General features: G+C 33.6%; 1 protein-coding gene across 3 annotated transcripts in view; it reads right to left on the bottom strand.

The window, feature by feature from the left end:
* SUCO (SUN domain containing ossification factor) overlaps positions 1-20,641 on the bottom strand; it is a 54,621-nt gene extending 33,980 nt beyond the window's left edge. For 2 of the 3 annotated variants that reach the window (XM_077756012.1, XM_077756014.1), the window contains exons 1-11: positions 20,561-20,641; positions 20,183-20,352; positions 17,601-17,724; positions 16,321-16,445; positions 15,236-15,303; positions 8,135-8,242; positions 6,229-6,334; positions 4,350-4,370; positions 4,107-4,162; positions 3,546-3,637; positions 2,061-2,126 (exon numbers count right to left, since the gene is read on the bottom strand). In XM_077756012.1, coding sequence (XP_077612138.1) covers positions 2,061-2,126; positions 3,546-3,637; positions 4,107-4,162; positions 4,350-4,370; positions 6,229-6,334; positions 8,135-8,242; positions 15,236-15,303; positions 16,321-16,445; positions 17,601-17,724; positions 20,183-20,352; positions 20,561-20,627 — 1,003 coding nt within the window. In that variant the 5' untranslated portion in view covers positions 20,628-20,641. The remainder of the gene's footprint in view (positions 1-2,060; positions 2,127-3,545; positions 3,638-4,106; positions 4,163-4,349; positions 4,371-6,228; positions 6,335-8,134; positions 8,243-15,235; positions 15,304-16,320; positions 16,446-17,600; positions 17,725-20,182; positions 20,353-20,560) is intronic. The other variant, XM_077756013.1, reaches the window with a different exon arrangement.
* Between the last annotated feature and the right edge of the window lie 3,153 nt (positions 20,642-23,794).

Raw genomic sequence — 23,794 nt, 5'->3', positions numbered from 1 at the left:
TTCAGCTTAGCTGACATCCTCCCACCCATCTGTCTCACTAAACAAATTCTTTCAACACTAGAACACTGGAAGGTTCGAGACTACATTTTCAGAGATTCATAAAAAGAAAAATTATCAAGAAGCACGTCTTCAAGGAAAAAGATTCCAAAAGTAGGACATAAATAAAGAAGATCCTATATCTAATTAATTCAAATAATACTTTGGTCAGAGAAGTGATTACAAATAAGGAAATGTCTTCCATTGAGATATAACTGGGCTTTCATGGTGTCTAGCAGTTAATCCCCTAAAATTATATAAAAAGAAACCAAGAATATTAACAAGATTTCCTTTGTCTGAGACTACGGTAAAGTGATCTAAGGTTCCCCTTTCTTTCTAATAACCATCAGAAACTAGAGATCTTTCAGTTCAGGGCTATTTTCTGACTCCATAAAATAATAATGCTGCCTCATAGCTAATACAGCATCACTGAGCAATGATGATGACTACACAACAAGAATTTTTCATATGAATTTAGGAAACGAACAATATTAATATCCACATAGATAAGACAGCATCCTGTTTTTCACGCCTAAAAAACTACATCCCACAGCAGTGAATGAAGCACCTATTTTTAATGCCATCATCAACTAAATAAGTTTCCTAGTTAAAAGTAGTTTCTAATATCTAGAAAGTGAATTGACTAGCAGTACAGTGAAATAAAGTATACTGAATTAACATGCAATAAAGTTAAACACTACATAAAAGGATTCCTCTTACGCAGGTATTTTTAACATTCTTCTTCCTATGCTTAAAAAGTCCACTGAAGACTAGTTTTCTATGAAGAGTAAAATGGTTAGAAGGGAGAAGAAAAACAAAAAGATAAAATAAAAAAAATAAAACAATTTTAAAAAACCAGAAATGACTCATACTTCCTATAGTGTAGCTATACAAAATATCTACTTAAGTATATACACTACTGGTTGAGTATCCCAAAAGGTATAAAGACAAAGTACACCATAAGTAAGCAACTCTGCTCACTAAGGGCAACAAGGGAAACGCACAAGAAGCTAGTCATCTATTCTACCAAGATTTACTTTAAAAAAAATTTTTTTTAATGTTTTATTTATTTGAGATAGAGAGAGAGAGCATGAGCAGGGGAGGGTAAGAGAGAGAGGGAGACATAGAATCTGAAACAGGCTCCAGGCTCTGAACTGGCTATCAGCACAGAACCCAACGCAGGACTCGAACCCACAAACCTGAGCCGAAGCTGGATGCTTAACTGACTGAGCCACCCAGGCACCACAAAGATTTATTTTTATCATATTAATCTCCAAGTAAAAAGAAAACTCCTTCTGTATTTTATATTCTTTAGGAATAAACAAAAATAACAAGCATTAAAATATACCTACCTGCATTATAACAGTAAAAATAAAGTGTCAGCTGGTAATGGTCTTTCCAAGAGTCTCCTTAGCCAGCCTACTGCTAGGCAGGCATGACAAAAACTGAACCACTAGTCTATCTTAGTCATTATTTCTTCAGTTTACAAAGACTATATTATCATTACTATTACTGTTACTACTTGAGAATCTTTATTATTATGAATAAGAACAGCTTTTATATTTTGTAATTATATAGGAAATTATATCCATAGATTAATGAACCCTTGTTTACTAGATTTCACTGATACATACTACCTCTGCAACTACCATTCGAATTCCTTTCCTACCTAGCAGGACTATCCAGATGCTTCTACTTAGATGGTCTAGGATCTCTTTAATAATTCTTTCCCCCCATAAATTTATAGTCCATTCTTCCAATGAATCTGCGTTAACAACATAAGCACTTAGGGTAGAAGAAACAACTTGTACTTGCATTTTTTCCTCTCCTCTTTCTTTTCATCCATGCTTATTATATTTCTATAGAAATATATTTCAAAACCAGTATCTTTTATTTCAACTCAACTTTAATATTAGGAGCAGGAGCTTCCTAAACGATATCACAACAAAATGTCCACATTATGTAAGGGAAAAAAAAGTTGGGAAATACTGTAGTAGTGTCTAGGAAAATTCCCAAATACTCACTTGTAGCAGAACCAAAAAGATTTTTTGAAGATTTATCCTCCCCGGTATTATAATCCAGTGGATAATCTGTTTAAAGAGAAAATGAAGGTAACTACACAAAGAACTGTCCCTGTCAAAGTCAGCTGACATTTAAAGCATATTTTATAATATTCACTATAATCTAAAATATATTCACAAAAAGTAAATGAGATTCAGAAGCCATTTATCAAGCAGATGTAAACCAAGGAAAATAATTTCATTGCTTACCAAAATTTTACTCAGTTATAAGACTTTTTTCAAGCTTTCCATGTACTTTACCAAACCCTAGTAAATGTTTTCATTTCACTTACAGGAAAATTAGGGAAGAAAAAAATTCAATTTTTCAGACTATGGTTTAAGACCTTTATTTTTTAATAGTTTATTGTCAAGTTGGTTTCCATATAACACCCAGTGCTCATCCCCACAAGTGCCCTCCTCCATGCCCATCACCCCCTTTTCCCTCCCCCCCACCCCCATCTGCCCTCAGTTTGTTCTTGGCAATCAACAGTCTCTCATGGTTTGTCTCCCTCCCTCTCCCCACGTACTTTTCCCTTTCTTATCCCCATGGTCCTCCGTTAAGTTCCTCCTAATCCTCCTATATATGCAACCATATGGTATCTGTCCTTCTCTGCCTGACTTATTTCACTCAGCGTAACACCCTCAAGGTCCATCCATGTTGCTACACATGGCCAGATTTCATTCTTTCTGACTGCCATGTAGTATTCCATGGTATAGATAAACCACATCTTCTTGATCCATTCATCCGTTGATGGACACTTAGGCTCTTTCCATGTTTTGGCTATTGTTGAGGGCGCTGCTATGAACACTGGGTACATGTGCCCCTATGCATCAGCACTCCTGTGTCCTTTGGGTAAATTCCTATCAGTGCTATCGCCGGGTCATAGGGGAGTTCTATTGTTAAATTTTTGAAGAACCTCCACACTGTTTTCCAGAGGGGCTGCACCAGTTTACATTCCCACCAACAGTATAGGAGGGTGCCTGTTTCTCCACATCCTCGCCAGCATCTATAGTCTCCTGATTTGTTCATTTTAGTCACTCTGACCGGCGTAAGACCTTTTAAAAAAAGGACTTGGGGTGCCTGGAGGGCTCAGTCAGTTAAGTGTCTGACTTCGGCTCAGGTCATGACTTCACAGTTCACAAGTTTGAGCCCTGAGTCAGGCTCTGTGCTAACAGTTCAGAGCCTGGAGCCTACTTCAGATTCTGTGTCTCCATCTCTCTCTGCCCCTCCCCTCTCCCTCTCTTTCTGCTACCTCCTCTGCTTGCATTCTGTCCCTCTGTCTTCCAAAAATAAATAACCATTAAAAAAAGAAAAAAAGTGAAAAACAATTACTTGATAAAATAGAAATGGAGGGTGTTATAAAAACTTCTCCTACTCCTTCAGGTTATTAGATTTTAAAAACAAACAAAAAGCCATACATAATAGTCACGTGTCTTAAAGACACTTACCATAGTCTTCATCAAAGAGTTCTTGACGTTCTGACTGATACTGGGAATCAGCAATCTCTTCATACTCTTCTACCATGCTGGTGCCAAATACCCTAGTAACAACAATTTCATTAGACTTTCAAAACAGAACAGAGTTGTTCTCTTCATTATAAGTGACAAAATACATTAACTTTGGTCATTTTTCGAGGGTCATTAGCTTAGGACTTCAAAATAATGACTCTTTCTTACACTGAAGCCTCCCATCCACTGTTTCCATTAAAATACTTTTAAGGCACTTAAAAATGTAATGACCAGTTTTGTTATCAGTCTAAGATATTTCCATATATTATCTAATCATAGCAAAATAGCAAGGAAGCTAAGCCAGACATATAGAAGTTATTTTTTCTTAGAGCAAATATTTACATTTTTCTAAAATGGATTCAAGAACAAGAAAGGTTTAACAGCTTATTTTTTATAGTATCAACTTCACATGATAGAAAATTTCTTCACTTTAAAAATACTGGGATTTTTGTGTATCATTTTTTTAAAATCACTCAGAAAACGTATGTTGTTCTATAATACCTTATAAGGCTTAATGGACAAAAGTGCTCTGATCCAAAATGTGATACCAACTCCACCTAAAGAATAAAAGCACAGTGCATGTGAGAATATCTAGCAATGTATTCAGTTTCTTCCATTACAACATTTCTAAAAGTAAAGTCCTCATTTCCCCAAAAATCAATAATTGTAAAATTTTGTGGTTTTTGCCATGCAGTAATATGCCATGCCTTGTTATTCAATATTTCAAAAGAGAAGGTTGCTAACCTTTATGTACTTGATGAACATCTGAAGCAAGAGAAAGGAAAAGAAAAAGAAATCAGTTCCAGAGTCTGGATAACATGCCATAAGCAACATTTAATATTTGTAAATTATACTGTATAATTATAGAAAGCAATGTACTGTGATGGATAACATTGTAGTACTCTTATTTCTCCTGCAGAAATCAAATCAATGATTTAAATTTTTACCATCACAACTAGAAAGTTTTTCTAACTGTAATGAAATAAATTAACTTTACGGTTATGTTGACTAACCTCAAAGTCACTGCTGCTGTTTTATTTATCTGCCAGAAATAAAAGCATTTTAAAAGTAATAAAGAGGGGAGACTGGGTAGCTCAACTCACTTAAGCATCCAACTCTTGATTTAGGCTCAGGTCATGATTTCACGGTTTGTGGGATCAAGCCCCGCATGGGGCTCTGTGCTGACAGCATGAAGCCTGCTTGGCATTCTCTCTCTCCCCTTCCCTCTCCTCTCATTCTCACTCATTCAAAAATAAATAAACTTAAAAAAAATACAAAAAAGTAATAGAGTATCTGGAAACAGCCTGTGTCTTATATGAATTCAAACATTACAGACATGTATCATATATGTATATGTATATTATTTATATACTGATATGTGGATATACACATGTATATACATATTGATTAACATAATACAAAATAATATTTACTCTTGTACATTATTATATACAGTTTTTTAGAGAAAGCATGAATTTTTCATATGCTATGTTATTTCAACTATAACTTACAGAACTAAAAGATATGTATTAACACACTTTTAAAAATTAAATGCAATTCTATTACCTGCCAAATAATTTTTATAATTTTTCCTTTTCCTAGTATAAAAACTGCTATATAAAAAGGCCATTAAACAACTGTTTCAGAATTCACTTTAAAAAAATTGAAAATATACCTTCAATTTTCTGAACTCTGCTGAACTATTAGCTGAGGATATTAACTATATTTTAAAAATATAATTTAGCACCTTTATATTGAGACTAGGAATACTACAAGTTTACCCATTCATAGAAGCCAATTTAATACATGCTTTAAAAAGATACAGAGAGTAAAATCCCACAGGACAATCAGGTAGCTGTAAGTTCTCACATTTAAGGAAGAAAAGACAGAAAATAGAGCTGCTGTTATTCCAAAAGGTCATATTACAAACACAAGGGTACTTTAAGTTGTGCTATTATTTTAAAGAAAAAAAAAAAGAGAGAGGAAGAGAGGTTTAGGAAATCCCCATAGTTTGCCTAAAATCCAATTCAAGAATGGTAATTCTATTCGGTAGATAATTTCACCTCTACATTGTGGAAGAAGCAGCAGGAATACTGAATGTAAGTGTTTTGAAAAGTTTACTTTCTTTGAAATTGGCATTTGGACACAGAATAGTTCACTTGAATATACAATAGAAAAGGCAAAAGCTATAATAAGACAAATCATTGGATATTAAAAGGATTAGATTTATTAGATTAAATCTAATTTAATCAGATTCTAATTTTAAAAAATCAGACTTGTTTAAAGACTTCAGTGACTAACAATGATTTGGGCTTTGAAATAAAGATATGATACTATGAAGATGACATTTTACATAAAGAATCAAGCAGAATAATTTTTCAAAATAATTTTAAATCTTCTCAGAGCTGAAAATATCAAAATATTGGCTTCAGCTTCCAGTTTTACAAAACGGAATGTATTAATATTTGTCTCATAAAATAATATAAGAATTTTATCAAAAAGAATATTGCATTACGTTTCCTCAAGTTTTAGGATTTCTAAAAAGGTGGGGTGAGGAACAAGAAAGTATGAATAACAGGTATGTTTTCATTAAAAAACACAGTCCTCTATGTATAAACTTTACCTTCACATATTTTGCATACATCTGTTCATCTAAAGGGAAACTCTGGACATTCCTCTCATCTCTACCATGGAAAGTACCCAACTTAATCCACTTGTTTGTGGGATATCTAGGAAATACAAATATAAACATTTTCAAAAAAAAAACAACCATAAACCACATATTGAGAGGCTCAATCACATCTTCAAAATATACCGTTTGGTTTTTTTTTCCCCCTTCTCTGGGTAAACACACTCTCTTAACATAGTTTAAATATGTGTAGAATATTGGGTTGAATAAATACGTTTTGTTTTCCAACTACAATCTGACAGATACCGCTCTACAAGGGAAGAATATCTTGAAAATCACACTATTAAAAATCACATTATCATCAAACAGAAAGCAAGAAAAGGAGAAGACAAAGTAGGACCAAAACTGTTTCTTGGGCTTCCAAGTAAACTGGAGGTTTTAAAATAAAGAGTAACCAAGTGATTATTTTGGAAGAAGGAGGCACTGACGAGGGCATAATGATATAAAGTATAAATAAAAATACTGGTGGAAAGGGAAACAGAAAAAATCCTTTACCATTAGACTGGAATTTCACAGATCTTACACAGCTGTCCCCCCTCTTTAAAAGGAAATCTAACATAAAGCCTAAAGGTATTATTTTTGTTGATTGCAGCATTTAAAAAATCCCTAAAAGTAATGAGTGCTCTTATAATTGCAGCTTAGAGAAAAAGAAATGATCTGAGCAAGGTTATTAGATGAAAAACTGATGGAATTCAAGAGATATTATGAATTAATTTCAGTAACTGTATACAGGGAGTGCTGAGTGTGAGATGGGAAAAGAAATAGCATAGAAAATAAAACCACTAATGATCAACTACAGAAGAATGTTTAAGTAAATAGCATCCTACATGTCACATTGGGGACACTCATAAAGTATTTATGGAATTAATAAATAAATAAATAAATAATAAATCCTCCAGTGGGGGATAAATATAAACTATTCATTAAAAATGGTGAATTTAATGTACAGAATTATTGAATCAATATGTTGTACACCTGAAATACAACACTGTATGTTAATTATACTTTAATAAATAAATAAATAGATAATTTTAAATGGTGTGTTTAAAAGACAAGGATATTTATCAGTAAGTGGTAAAAACTCATTTTTTAAAATACAATTAGTAAATATATAAATACACAGAAAAGACAGGAAGGAATATATTAAGATGCTAATAAGTTATCTTTGGTTGATTGGATTGTAGTTCTTTACCAAATTCCTTTTAATACATGTTTTTTCTTTTATAATCACACACAACACAATATTTTTAAAATATACCTTAACAAAAATAGATTTCATGATATTAAGCACTCATGAATGTTTTCAATAAATTTTTAAAGAAATGTTTGGCAGCAACAGGTTATAATTTAAAATAGGGCTCTGGGGGCATCTGGGGCTCAGTAGATTAAGCGTCTGGCTCTTGATTTCAGCTCAGGTCACGATCTCACGTTTCCTGGGTTTGAGCCCCTTGTCTGGCTCCGTACTATGACAGTGGAGCCTGCTAGGGACTCTTTCACTCACTCAAAGCAAATAAACTTAAAACAAAATAATGCAGACCTTGAAGTCATACAGATCTAGGTGTGAATAAGTCAGGTGACCTAGTCAAACTACTTAACCTCTCCTTGTCTGTTTCTTCATCTTATAAAGGAATAATATCATAGGATGATTATAAACACTATATGAGTTAATAAAAGTAACCTGATTCACAAGTGCCTAATACTACAATAGTAGTATTGTTCTCACAAACTGATACATTAAAATAAAAAAAAATTAAAGTTTTTTAAAAAAGTGACTCATTTAAAAAATTTTATTCTGGAGATCTAATATAAACTCTGTCAAAGGCAGCTTTAGAATATTTACCTGTCACTGATAGAAACCAGAAAGTCTTTCGGAGTAGAGGAAAATAATTCATAATTTGCAATATCAAGCTGTTTTACTTGAATTGGTTCACAAAGTTCAATAACAAACCTTTAAAAAGAACACAAAACAATTACTGAAATAAACCAACCAAAATAACAGTTCATATTAAACATGAAGAGTTCGCATAAAGTAGACTTCCGCTAAGTTACTCATTATTTCCGAAGCACATTATTAGTTGGGGGGTAGGGTAACTATAAATAACACATGATATTTATATTGACTATAAATAACACAAGATATTGATAATAATATTTCAATGACAAAGCACTTCTTGGAGAAGGAATGACTTCATGAAGGACAGTAATAGTGTAAACTGACTAATCTAGAGGGCAGTTTGGCATATACATGGTTTCAAAGGGTATCACAGCCTTTGATCTAGCCAGAAACTTTTAGAAATCTATCCTGAGGACACACAGCTCCAAATACTCACCCCTGTATATATGTACAGTGTAACCTAGCAAGGCACAGTTTATAAAAGCAGGGGGAAAAAGTCAACCTAGATGTTTAGCATAGAGGATTCAAGTATGGTCCACCCAAACAATGAAATACCAACAGGCATTAAAAATAGTACTAGAAACTATACATTCCATTGATATAAAAAGCTAGAGAATATAAACTAACTTATAGTGATAGAAAACTGATCTTTAATTACTGTAGGGGGCAGAGGTTAGGAAGGAAAAGTTACAAAGGAGCATGAGACAACTTTTTAGGAAGGCGGATGTGTGCATTATTTTTATTGTGGTGACAGTTTCACAGATGTATAAATGTCAAAAATTATCAAGTTGTATATTTTGACATGTTGCAGTTCATTTTACGTGTGTATATGTATTTTTATGTCAATTATGTTTCAATAAAGCTACTCTTTAAAAATGATGCTAGTGACCTGTATCTATAAACATGGAAGAAGGCCATAAAATACTGCTACTTAGGAAAAATTAAAAGTATGGTACCATGTGTATAAAATAAAACTACATACGGTGTAGCACTGGGGGAAAAGAAGTACTCATGACATCTAGCACTGTAATCAATACTTTCATAAAGTAATTACTATACCAAATGATAACATATATACTGACAATGAAATAAATCAAAAGCATTAAAATTAATATATTGTGTTTATAAGAAAGCAACAGAGCCAATTTCCAGGAAATGACAAAAACAATCAGGTTTTAGAGAAAAGCTCATGAAAAGAGAAGCAAACTAACACTTGCTGAATGCTTGCTCTGGGTCAGATACTATGTTAGATGATTTATATCCATCCTTTGATTTAATTCTTACAACTACACTGCAAAGATTATCTTCATTTTATAAAATAATTCAATAAACACTAATTGGTTACTTCACATTCTTCTCTTCTATCTTTTAATAAGAACACCTCCCGCCTCCCAGATGTAGCTGAGCTTTTATGGCCACCCATCAAAGACTGTATTTTCTTAGTCTTGGCTATCCATAGTTCTGGATGATGGGCTGTGAGCAGAGATGTCAAGTGCAATTTCCAGGTCAAGCCTTTAAACAGGAGCTGCTACTTCTCCATTTGCTTTCTCCCACCTTACAGGCTATAATGAGAATGTGGGAGGAATAAATTATTTCAGCAACCCAGGCAAGGTCAACACCTGTAGGGGAGGCAAAGGAACATGACAGAAGGTGTGTGGGTCCTTGAATTGTTCTGTTACACCCCTGCACTACCTACTAGCTTGAGCTTTTACATCAAAGAAAATTAAATCTCTATCCTATTTAAACCACAGTTCTATGGTCACTGTTAAAGCAGCAGAATCAAAAGTCCTAACAGTCATTCAGCCAATAAGCAGTGAAGCTAAAAGTCAAAACCCACCTGGTTCCAAAGCCTAAACATTTCCCATACCACTAAAACAACCTTGGGAGAGGAAAATAAGGAAAATCAAACTCAGACTTTGCTTGTGAGTTATAATGAAGAAAATAAATCTAAAAGAGCATTAAGAAAAAATAAAAAGCTAATTATCCCCCACTTCCTTCTTTTGCATACAATGTTCTCCACTTCTAAGAAGACATGAGCTATATTAATATCAGAAAAACAAGCTTTCAAACAAATCTATTACCAGGTATAAAAAAAAATAAATTCACTGCTTCAGATTCTGTGTCTCACCCCCTCCCTCTCTACTCCTCCCCCACTCACGTTCTTTCTCTCCTTCAAAAATAAACAAACATTAAAAAAAAATTTATAAAGGGGCGCCTGAGTGGCTCAGCCAGGTAAAGGTCCAACTTCAGCTCAGGTCATGATCTCAAATTTGTGAGTTTGAGCCCCACATCAGGCTCTGTGCTGACAGCTCAGAGTCTGGAGTCTGCTTTGGATTCTGTGTCTCCTTCTCTCTCCCCTGCTCATGCTCTGTCTTTCTCTCCTTCAAAATAAATACACATCAAAAAAAAAAAAGTAAATTCACCAAAATTTAACAATTCAAAAATTGTATGCACCTAATAAACAGTATCATGATACATAAAATGTAAGTAGGTATGCAAATATTCCTGAGTTGATTTTAAAATGCTTTTTCATTTTTCCGCCTCATCTTTTACATTTTCTTAGAAGCAGAGAATATTCTGTGCAAATTAACAGAATTACATATAAAAGTTGACAAATCGAATTTTAACATGCTTCTTTTAATTGTTTATAGGTCAGGAGTTTTAAAAGACCTGAGGTCTAAAAAAGAAAAATTAAAAAAACAAAAATAAAAGATCAGGGATCTAAACACAAAAGCAGTGTGATAAAACATCATGTATCAAGATTTAGTTGATATAATTAAGAAGAAAGTTTATAAACTTAAATGTGTATATCTCAAAAAAAAATTTAAGTTCAAGAGACTAAGCTTAAAAAAATATAATAAAGTTTCAAAAGGAAATCCATAAAATAGGAAAAAATAAAATGATACAAGGAATCAATAAAGCCAAAATGGACTGTGGGGATTAAAGAGGAGGCATAAAGTAAAATATTAGGATTTTAAAAAGATTTTAAGCAATACGAATACAAATAACTACAAATAACTTTATATAAAAACTTTAAAAATGGATTAGACCAATCCCTAGGAAAGTATAATTTACCAAAACTAATTCAGGAATAAATAGAAAACCTAGTCATATAACCATTTGTTTTAAATGTAGTTGAAAGCTGTTGCCATCTACTCAACCAATACAAAATTGTACATGTACAGCTTATGTATAGTGACACTGCCATGGCAAAAGATTATAAACAACCCATATATCCAACATCAGAAGACTATTTAAATCTAGTATGACTAGTTAAATACAACCATAGAATAAAATTTTATACAGCTATCAAAAAGAATGAAAAGGTTTTCTATGATCAAAATAGAAAGATGACCTAGTATTAGTTAAAACAACTCAAAAGTGACAAATAGTGTGTATAATATATTATGTTCTGTGAAAACAGGGAGCTCAATAAAAATGTGTATTTGTATATATCTGTCTATATTTGCATAAAGAAACTGAAAGATATCTAAAAACTGTTAACACTGAATAAGATGGATGACAGAGATTGGAAGGATTTTTCTCACTGTCACTCCTTTCCTTTACCCTTTTTGGGTTTGAACCACATGAATGCATTACTTAGTTTTCAAATTACACACTTAAAAGAAAATTAGTATCTTCCCATAGGCCCAGATGGGTTTATAGTTGAGTTCCAAACGTACTGTGTACCTAATGGTACAAGGTTAGAAGCAATGCCTTCAAAATAAGGAGTAAGAGGACATTGCCTACTATCTTTCTATTCATGATTTTCTTAAGAAACTTGCCAGCATGTGAAAACAAAAGAAAGTAAAATACAATGAAAAGGATTAAAAAAAAATTTTAAAGAAGAAAAATTTGCAGGGAACCTATAATTTTCTACACAGAAATCCCAAAGAATAATCCACATATTATTAGAAAAAATAGAATATAAAAAGGTAGCTGGATAAAAGATCCATATATAAAAACCTGGACATCTATACACAACAAAGTGTAATGTTGAAGATATATTTACAATAGCAACAAAAAATATGCCCAGAAATGAATTTAAGAAAAAATATACTTCTGTAAAAATTTTTAAAAATAATCTTACTGAAAGACATTAAGAGACAAAGAAAAAAATGTCCTATTTATGGGTAAGAAAACTGAAAGTCTGAGTCATCTAAAGATTCAATAAAATTCCAAACAAAATTTGACATGACATTTGGGGAACTCAACAGGGTAAGTCTAAGATTTATAAAAAAAAGCAGAGCAGAAGGATAACCAACCAGTCCTGAAGAATATGAGGCAAAAGCTTGCCCTACCAGATACTGAGATCCATAAAGCTAAAGGAAGTGTGGTGTTGCGGCAGGTATTGATAAATTGGTCAATGGAACAGAACAGGGAACAGAGAAACAAACCCAGACTTAGAAGGAAACTTTGTGATAAAGTACATTGTAAATCAGAGGGAAAAGTGTGAACTACAGAATAAACAATCATCTAAACAGCAAAATGGGGAGGGAAGAGTGAATCTCTTCTCTATACTATATAAAAAAAAAATCCAACTGGGATTAAAAACCTAAATGTAAAAGGCAAATACAAAGTATTTGTAGAACTTTTAAATTCTGAGTTATCTTTTTTATGACAAAGATATCTAACATTTAACAAATCCAAAATTGTAAGGCAGTAAGTTCAACTATATCAAAATTAAAATAGTTTCTATTCATCAAAAGACACTAATAAAAAACTGAAAGGCTAATTCATAAACTAGAGAAAATATGTGCAACATGTATAATTTATAAGTTCTATCTAGAGTTAAAATAAAAATGTTACATTGTATCCATTTTATAAGATAAACTGTTTAGTTAGACTTCTACTAACCAGTTTAAAAAAAAAAGTTTATCAATAGAAAACATAGGACAAGATCAGCATGTCAGAGGAGAGAAAAAACTAGTACATGAAAATATGCTCAGTCTCATTGGTGATCAGGGACCGACATCTTTCTAGGATAAAAGCTCCACAACAGCATAGATCCCAGTCTATTTTGTGAAACAATGTTATTCCAGCACCAACAGCATCACTTAACATGTTCAACCTAACATGCTCAATAAACATCGAATGAATGAACGAATGAATAAAAAGACTCAAAATCCTAGAATGCCAATTATTCTTTAATTCATCTATAGATTTGATACAATTCCAATAAAAATGCCAGCATTTTTTACAGAACTCAAGAAAATGACTCTAAATTTTAAAAGAAAAAACAGAGACAAGAACAGTGAAAAAACTTTTGATGAAGATGAGGTTTAAACTTATTCTACCAGATATTCAGACTTATAAAACTATAGTTGAGACTGTGTAGTCTTAATACACCTTAGGAGGAGTAATTCAGGTGAAACCAGTTAAAGGTGTTCTAAAGTTCAATTATACAATGAAAAGACACATATGTAAATGAGCAAACACTAAATACGCAATAAATACATATACCTAAATACATACTGTCTGGCAGAAACATTAAAATACAATGGGTAGCTATGACTACTTCATACAACTTCATCCCAGCATGTCTTTGCTTGAAATTCAAAATTTTGGACCTCAAACTAGCTCAATAAACACTTGAGCTATTACTGACTACAAAGGATCTTACAAAAAAAAAAAACCCAGATAAAATTTTAATTATAATCGCAGATAATCATTTCTTCAAATCTAATATATGACACAAAGAAAAATGAGTTTTTAAATTATCTCTTAATACACTTTAATAATTTGGTGTTCATTTTCAAAACAAACCTAAATGTACCAAAAGGAGTGAAGGCCAAGGGTAGAAAATAAGCACTATCTTTAAAGTTTAGTTTTTCCTTAAAATAAGAAAAAAATTAATATATTTCTAGTAAATCAGTACAATGGTGATTTATCTCCATTCTTTTTTGAACAGCTGCTTTTGATCAATTAAATTGAAAAATCTAATTAAACTATTGGCATATCACACCTTCCCCCCGCTCCCCCATAAATCTGTTTCTTTGCCTTTGTTCTTAAATAACGGCAAAATAATAGATCCAAGTAGTAGAATTAAAATCCTAGGAGATTTCCAAAATAACTCACTCCACATCCAATTACTAACCAGGAGCTGCCAGTTTTCTCTGCTATGTCTTTCATATCCCACTCTCTTCTGTATCTAAACTACCAATGCCTTAATTAAAGCAGGCTCCTAACTGGTTTCTGTGTTCCCAACTGCATTCTGCTTGGAGGACAAGCCTTCTTAAAACACCAGTGAGATTATGTCACTTCCTTATGTTAAACAAACACAGCCCTCCATGGTCTTTAATAAACTTCAGAAAAATTTGGGGGCGTCTGGGTGGCTCAGCTAGTAAGTGTCCAACTTAACTCAGGTCATGATCTCGCGGTTTATGAGTTCAAGCCCCACATCGGGCTCTGTGCTCACAATTCAGAGCCTAGAGCTTGCTTCAGATTCTGTGTCTCCCTCTCTCTGACCCTCCCCTGCTCATGCTCTGTCTCTCAAAATAAATAAACATTTTAAAAAAATCGTCTGAGCTTCCAACTCTTGTTGTCTCAGGTCACGATCCCAGGGTCATGGGACCAAGCCCCGTGTCGGCCTCTGCCATGGAGTCTTACGCCTGCTTAAGATTTTCCCTCTGTCACTCATACGCACTTGGCATGTGCGCTAAGAAAGAAAGAAAAGGAAGGAAGGAAGGAAGGAGCTCTTTTAAGCATGTCTCCTTATTCTTACAGGAATTACCTCTTCTAGGAAACCCTCTCATCCTCTCTCACAGGTATATATTATCTCTGTTCCTATAATAACCTTTCAGCAATACTTTTTATACTATTTCACAATTGTTTGACTAGACTTCTCTTTTGTGTGTGGGTGTGAAAGGCATTTTATCTTCAATTCTATATCCCAGGACCTAAGGTAATTACAGTACCATCACCTGCCAATCATAAATGCTTTTTAAGTGACTACATGAACAAATTAATCTAATCCTAACATAAAACCTTACCATAATACATACATACATAGAATGAATGCACTTTATTAAATTTTATATTACTTACCAAATTTTAGTGCTGCAAGGATTCAACATATAAAGATCCATATTTTCTATAAGAATAGCAGATGTGCTCTATTTTAAAAGGGGGGAAGGGAATAAATTACTTAAGGAAAAATATTTCAACTCTAAAGACTTCTAGGATTTCTATGTTTAGATCTTCAAATACTAAGATTCTAAAACATTCATTTGAGAAGAAGGCATAAAAATGACTAAAGTTTACCAGTTATGTCTACAGTGTTAAGTTAGCCTTATGATATTTAAAACTAAATGTTACCATAAAGGAAAAATGATTTTCTATTAGCTATTTCCTTTTTAAAATCTCAAATAGGTTTAAAAGTTAAAAGATAAGATGAATGCCCTTCAGTAGATGAACAGAAACTGTGGCACATCCAGACAACAGAATATTATTCAGCGGTAGAAATGTGAAGCCAATCTGAAAAGGTTACATAACGGTATGATTCCAACTACAGAACATTCTGGAAAAGACAGAACTATGGAGATAGCAAAAAGACCAAGACTGCTGGTTGCCAGGAGCTGAGGAGAGGGAGGAATGATGGGTAGAGCACAGAGGATTTTCAGGGCAGTAAAAATACCCTGCATGATACTATAATGGCGGGTACATGTCATTATACATTTGTCCAAACCCAAAGACTATATATATGGTAAAAGTGAACTCCAGGGTAAACTATGGACTTCAGCTGATAATGTATCGGTATAAATTAATCAACTGTAGCAAATGCTTCACTCTGGTGGGAGGTATGTTGATAAGGAGGCTACACATGTGTGGGTGTAGGAGTATATGAGAAATTACTTTCTTTCAATTTTGCTGTGAACCTATAACTGCTCTAAAAATAGTCTTTGAAAGAAAAAAAGAGTATAATGTATCAACCAACATAATTCATACAAGAAAATGTCTTTAAAAGTATAATCCTGCATTTATTACTGAATCAGAAAAATAGCTCATGTTAAAATATAGTTCTCAGCAAAAAAATATATAGATATAGATACATAGATATTTCTGAGCAAACCACTGCCCTTATTTAATCAAGTTACTAGTTTCCTATATATAAGAATTTTATAGTTAAGTACCTTGGCTTCTGGATTAGCTGCCAAAATTTTGGCACCACATTCTACTGAGGCATAATTATTTCGATTTTTCTGGACTTTTTTTGTCGCATGTAGACCTCCATTAGAAGATGGGTGCATTGACTGACCTGCAGACAAAGCTTATTATAAACATATATATATATGACAATTATGATTAAAAATACTCCCTCCCAGCAAACTGATTACAAAAGCAACAAGCTGCTTTCTAGTGAAGACCAGGTTTTAATGCTTAAGAGAATATTTAAAAAACCCATTAGGCAATTCAAAATGCTTTATTTACTTCAATACAAATTACAAAAATTCACATTACTTGATTTATGTCTACCCTCAAAATGAAACTTATCCATGAGAATCAAAATATTGTGCATATATATTTTACTAAGGATGATTGTTGTCCTTTTAGCTCTAACATTAAGAATTTTTAACTCTGAGGGGCGCCTGGGTGGCTTAGTCGGTTAAGCGTCCGACTTTCACTTAGGTCATGATCTCGCGGTTCGTGGGTTCGAGCCCCACGTCGGGCTCTGTGCTGACTGCCAGCTCAGAGCCTGGAGCCTATTTCAGAGTCTGTATCTCCCTCTCTCTCTGCTCCTCCCCTGCTCATGCTGTCTCTCTCTCCTAGAAATAAATAAAAATATTTAAAAAAAAAGAATTTTTAACTCTGAGACTTTCTCTACAGTAACCAAAAGGAAGTGTAATACCTTAGTCCAACTCTATTTACAGTTTAAAGCTTTGTAACTCAAAAGTTTCCATGCCTGGCGCCTGGGTGGCTCAGTCGGTTAAGCGTCCGACTTCGGATCAGGTCATGATCTCACGGTTCATGGGTTCGAGCCCCACACTGGGCTCTGCACTGACAACTAGCTCAGAGCCTGGTGCCTGTTTCAGATTCTGTATTTCTCTCTCTCTCTGGCCCTCCCCTGTTCATGCTGTCTCTCTCTCTCTCAGAATAAATAAAACATAAAAAAAAAATTTTTTTTAAGTTTCCATGCCTCAAATTTCCTTATAAATTGAAATAAGCACCACTGCTCTGACTACCTTATCTCCTTTTACCCTCATTTAATAATTTACAAGAATAGGTTTTAATTAAGATTAAAACTATATAATTATACACAGGTAAATTATATATATGAAACCAACAGTATCCTGTTAAATTTCAACTTAAAAAAGCTTTCAAAAGCTTTAGTTTACTGACTGTAGAGAGAAATGCATATTTAAACCAATCCTCCCCCCTTCAAAAGAAAACAGGAATCACTGTGCTTCCATACTTTTTTCTTTTTCTACTTCCATAACTTTCTTCTTCCATTCATCAAATGTTGGTATATCTTCTGGGTCTTTGGGACTTGTTACAGAAGTATGGTCAATTTCCCCTGATTTTGTATAATCAGAACTCTGAAAAGAATGCAAAAGAATACATAAAAAACATTAATAAGTTATAAAAGTATATACAAATGTTTTGGTGAAATTAAAGTCCAATTTTATATTTGATAGATAATATCTCAAAAAAATAAAAATATAAAAAAATTGTTTTGGTTTACTTAAAAGTTGAATTTCTCTTGAATAAACCAGAAATCTTTTACCTTTGCACCACAAGATGTATTTCTTCACATGTTAGCAATATAAGCTAGGCTATAAAAACTTTATATTATATCCTAAGCAAACAATTACTTATATATAAACTGTACCAGTTAATAAGTACTATAGTTGTGACGCATTCACCTTAAATTCTAAGTTAAAATAAGATATGCATTAAAGAAAGCTAATTTTCAATATAACATGTTTCTAAAACACCCTTACAAGAACTACCACTCACATAAAAATTTTAGATTTAAAAACTTAAACACAAAAAATCTAAAGAAAAACAAAGCCTTTTAAAGAAACTATAGAAAAATCTTCAAATATAAAAGGATTTAACATGATGAAGAAAGAATAAATCATTTAAAAAAGGGCTGATACATCTGGCTGGATTAAAATTTTAAAATTTGGGGCGCCTGGGTGACTCAGTCGGTTAAGCGTCTGACTTCAGCTCAGGTCATGATCTCACAGTTTGTGGGTTCAAGCCCATGTCGGGCTCTGTGCTGACAGCTCAGAGCCTGGAGCCTGCTTTGGATTCTGTGTGTGTGTCTCTCTCTGGCCCTCCCCTCCTCACACTCTGTCTCTCTCTCTCAAGAATAAACAAACATTTAAAAAAATAAACTTAAAAAAATGTTTAGCAATATTAACTAAAGATGTGCATATACTATGACCCAATAATTCTGCTCCTATGTATAAATATCAGTGAAAACACGCAAATGTGCCTAAGAAAGTATGCATGAGAATGCTTATAGCAGCACTGTTTGTAATATCCAAAAATTAGAAACGACCTAAAAATCCACAAATTGAAGAAAAGATAAACTGTGATAGTGAAATACAACAGTGAAAACAATTGAAAGACAAATCTCAAAACAACATTGAGTCAAATGATACTTAAGACAAGAATAATACCATTTTACACTGCTTCAAAATATGCCAACTAATAGTCTGTATTGTTTATAATAATACAGTTTTGGAAAAGTTTAAAAACACATTCTTACACACACACGCTGAATTTAAGATAAGTGTTCTATCTGAAGAGAAGAAATATAACTGTGGAAAGGCAAACAATTCAATTTGCAATTTTTTCCATAAGTTGAGTAATGTATGCAAGGATGTTCATTCCATTATTTATTTCTGTATTCCTAAAACAATGCATAACATATTTATAAACAGTTCCTAGAGAAGTGTACAATATCTATTTATATAGACAGCTTACTCTGGCAAATAGCACAAGTCTCATATAGTTCACACGTGCTATATGGTATAGGGCCTATTTTCACTAATATTCACTATATTAAAGCAAACTTTTAAGAACTGACACTAGAATATTAGAATTACACTAATACAAATACCCATAATCTCCCTCTAGGAAGACTTAACAATTGGCTCCCATACAACCTCCATGTTGGAGTGCTTTGCAGAACAAGCTAAATGACTAATAAAATGTGTGGCTATTAAAAATATATATAGTAGAAAGTAAGATTAAATAACTAGTATTACCACAAACTTAATTTAAAAATTAAATTAAAACCTACTTTCAACAATTTATAAAAATTTACCTAGCTGAGACACTTTTTTCTAGGATATTAATTTATATAGGAGGTAAATAATAGTTAAAAATTATACCCTTTTATGGGTCTGGGTGGCTCAGTTGGTTAAGTGTTCGACTTCGGCTCAGGTCATGATCTAATGGTTCATGAGTTCGAGCTCCACGTTGGGCTCTGTGCTGACACCTCAGAGCCTGGAGCCTGCTTCAGATTCTGTGTCTCCCTCTCTCTCTGTCCCTCCCCTGCTTATGCACAAACACACACTCTCTCTCTCTCAAAAAGTAAATAAACATAAAAAAAATTTTTTTTCATGATTCTGGTTGAAGAGCCTAAATTTAATACTGTAATGGAGTTAAGCTTATATTCTGAAGACACCTGATTTTATAATTATACCTTCTAAATAGCTCTCCAAGAAAATGCTTAAATAAGGACTTTATATATCTGGCATCAAACAGTTGATGGTAGCAGAAAACCACTTAATTATAAAATACCAAAGACAGTTCACATTTGGAACAACTTCATGTATAAAAAATATACTGGCAATATTACTTGGGAAGTAACCACCTGCTCTCAGTGAGCACAGCTCACCTCAGTTCCATATTCCTCATTAACTACATAATCCCTGATTTTACGGCAAATATGGTTAGCAATTTGCAAGATTAGCAAATAATAAAAATAATAAAAATACATATAATAAAGTAGAAAACAGTGCAACTTTATATACCTACCTCATTTTTTAAGTTATCTGAAGCATTCAATGCAGATTTTGGATCACCACTCCCCTGATCACTTGCTGAAACCTTTGATTCAAATTCTGATTTTGTTATTTTTCCTTTGCCATGTGAAGATGACACATTTTCTATATGCTGGCCAACAAGGCTATTTGAAACCAAAAAGACTATTAAAAAATTTCAGCTGAATAACAAGTTTATGCAATCTAATCTGTTAAAACTATCATGTAAAAAGTAAATAAAGGAAGGAGCACAAAGGGGTTAGCTTTCTCTCAGTCATAAAGTGGAATTAAGTATGCACCAAAGTCCTTTCAAACAGGACACTGCTGTGATTACAGAATTAAACACAAAGGGCCAACAATGGCTCACACCCACCTTTCAGGAGGACTAACAAAGGAAGGCTGGTCAACTGGAGCATTCTCATCAAGAACCTCACCAACATCACAATCAGTTTCAGACTGCTCAGTTTCACTTGGCTTGGTTACAGCAATAGTACCAGATTTTTCTATTTCACTAAAAATAGAAACAAAAAATACAATCTGGCAATTCAATGAACATAACGTGGCATAAGTTAAAAATTGTACTAGTGATTTTCAAACATGAGCCAAGACAGAGGAGAATGCTTTACAGTTCTGCAGGCTGTTTTTAAGAGTTCACTTATTTCAAATCATGTAAAGTCAACCACTGGCTTTTGTTCTTTTGGGTTTTTTTTAAAGACAGGAATTTTTGTGGCTAGTTCTGACTCTTGATCTGTTAATGCCTTGGCCTCTAAATAGCTAATTACCAAATTTTAAAACAAAATATATAGGTTAGTGTTTGGTCTCATTAAAAAAATAAGATTTTAAAATTATTTATTTTAACTGAATCTTCTCTAATGGGTCCTTTCTGTTGGTATATTTTACCAATATTAGACTTGTTGCCTATAGTATCAAAAAACAATCTATTATCTCTATTCATTTCACTGAAGTTCTTAAGACACTTTTAGAATTTCATTTTAAAAAACACATACCCTAATATTTTCTGCTACTCACTTCCAATTCACGAAGCAGTCATGTTCAGGATAAAGGGAAAAAAAGATGCACTGTCCATATATATAATATTTAGCCTTAAATTCTTTCTGGAATAAGTATTTTTAAATACTATCATTATGGGGTGCCTGAGTGGCTCAGTCACTTAAATACTGTCATTATTTCTAAGCTTGTCTTGTTTCTTTCTTCCTTAACTAGTATAAACACCTAAATGGCAACTCTAACATCTTTGAGTAAAATTCCATCACCCAGGCCCTTACATTCTTGAGAAGAGTAAGTGTTTAAAAAGCACTGGGGGGTTGAGGGGGTGCCTGGGTGGCTCAGTTGGTTAAGTATCTGACTTTGGCTCAGGTCAATCTCACAGTTCATGAGCTGGAGCCCCACGTTGGGCTCTGTGCCGACAGCTCAGTGGAGCATGCTTCAGATTCTGTCTCCCTCTCTCTCTGCTCCTCCCCCAATCACATTCTGTCTCTCCCTCTCTCTCTCTCAAGAGTAAATAAAAATAAAAAACATTTGCGGGGGAGGGGATGGCGCCTGGGTGGCTCAGTCAGTTGTGTGTCCTACTTTGGCTAAGGTTATAATTTCACTGCTCGGGGGTTTGAGCCACATGTTGGGCTCTGTGCTGATAGTTTAGAGCTTGGAGCCTGGAGTCTGCTTCAGATTCTGTCTCAGCTCTCTGCCCCTCCCCTGCTCACACTCTCTCTCTCTCACATATAAACAAACATTAAAATTTAAAAAAATTTTTTTAATAAAAAAAAGTACCTGTAGTTTAAAAAAAGTTGTAATGATAATAATACCGACACATATATTCTTACTATGTGCCAGATATTACCCTATCCATTTTTTAATATATATTAACTCATTTGATATAGGAAATGACTAATGCAGTATGAAGAGAATTTGTTTTTTGGAGTGTTGCTATAAGGAACTAGAAGAGTACATAATCGATTTTCTAAAGTTAAGGAAACCTTAGACCTACAAATTCTGAGCATTTATCAAGTCTGAACAAGGGAGCTATTCACAAAAAGAACTATGAATGTAATACTTGATGGGAGTGAGTAATCTGACTTTTTTTTTTTAATATTTTTATTTATTTATAGGATAGAGAGAGACAGCGTGAACAGGGGAGGGTCAGAGAGAGAGGGAGATACAGACTCTGAAACAGGCTCCAGGCTCTGAGCTGGCAGTCAGCACAGAGCCCGACGCGGGGCTCGAACCCACGAACCACGAGATCATGACCTAAGCGAAAGTCGGACGCTTAACCAACTAAGCCACCCAGGCGCCCCTCTGACATTTGAATCTTTGATAATTATAAGGAAGATTACTCAAATAAGCAGTTACTTAAACAAGTAGAACCTCAAGTAGATTTCATGGCTAGGATCTACTTCACTGAGTTTGGAAGCAGAATAAATACTGGTTATATCATAAGATCATTACATTAAAATAAAATCATTATGCAAAACACAGGCATCATAACTTGGGTCTGCTATATAGCCTAAACTTCAAATCCAAGTTTCAAGCTGCCTTACGTGATAAAGACATTTTTCCATCATTAATCTAATGAGATACTCTTTTTTTCTTTGTAATGACTTACTCAAGCTTTGAGATTGGAGTGATCTCTGAGGTAGATGAGCTGGAAATATTTTCAATGTTTTCACTGCCCACAATTACACTGGAAGAATCTTCATGTAGATCAACTGGAGGGAGTGTCTCAGTCACAGATGGACTGAACTTTTTTAACTCTGTATTCTGTTAAAAAAAAAAAGTTACATTAAATGTGGAGGTTAATAAATTATCTCTTTAGCTATACAGGATTTTATAAAAGTATGTCTCAAAAGTGACAGTACCAAGAATGTAGTTTTATAAAAATCCTTTCTTCTAACATTACCCCCAAGGATACACTTCATATTAAAATACAGGCTCTACTAACCATTTTTCCCAGCATTTCACAAACTAGGACAGAGAAACTTGTCTTTCTTCTTTCCTATTTTCTGTCAGGACCCATATAGATTTCCCTCTTACCATAATTAATGCTAGCAGCAACACAGAAATCATATGTAAATATGAAAAATAGTACAACAATTACTTCTTGCCCCAGAGCAGTTTAGAAGATAATGTGCATAAATAAAGAATAACACGGAGCATGTACAAGTAACATTACAATACATTTCATGATTCTCACTGCTTCTTCAGTCCTGGATGCTCTGGGCCATTGACCCCTCCAAAACACAATCTGAAATCTACCTAATATCACTCATATTTAAACCTCTATCAGCACATTCTCTCCCACAACCAAAGCTAAATAGAATTGGCCTTTCCCTTTCCTCTTTGTCTCCACTGTTCTCTGTATAGGGTTAATCTATACAGCCTCTAGAACACCTCAATTGCCTCATTTATGTCTCTTCTTCTTCAAGTATACTATAAATATCTTGAGTAAAACTATGTTCTTTTGATCTTCATGTTCCCTAGCACGCAGTAGACCTTTAATGCTTATTAAAGTGAGAGATACTCCAGCTCAGCTCAAAGAAAACAGAAACTATGGACTAGAAGAAAGAGGACTATGAAGAAAAAGAGGACCTAA

Source organism: Crocuta crocuta, unplaced genomic scaffold (assembly GCF_008692635.1).
Source record: "Crocuta crocuta isolate KB4526 unplaced genomic scaffold, BGI_CrCroc_1.0 scaffold122, whole genome shotgun sequence".
Lineage (NCBI taxonomy): Eukaryota > Metazoa > Chordata > Mammalia > Carnivora > Hyaenidae > Crocuta > Crocuta crocuta.
This window is presented reverse-complemented; position numbering and strand designations above follow the sequence as displayed.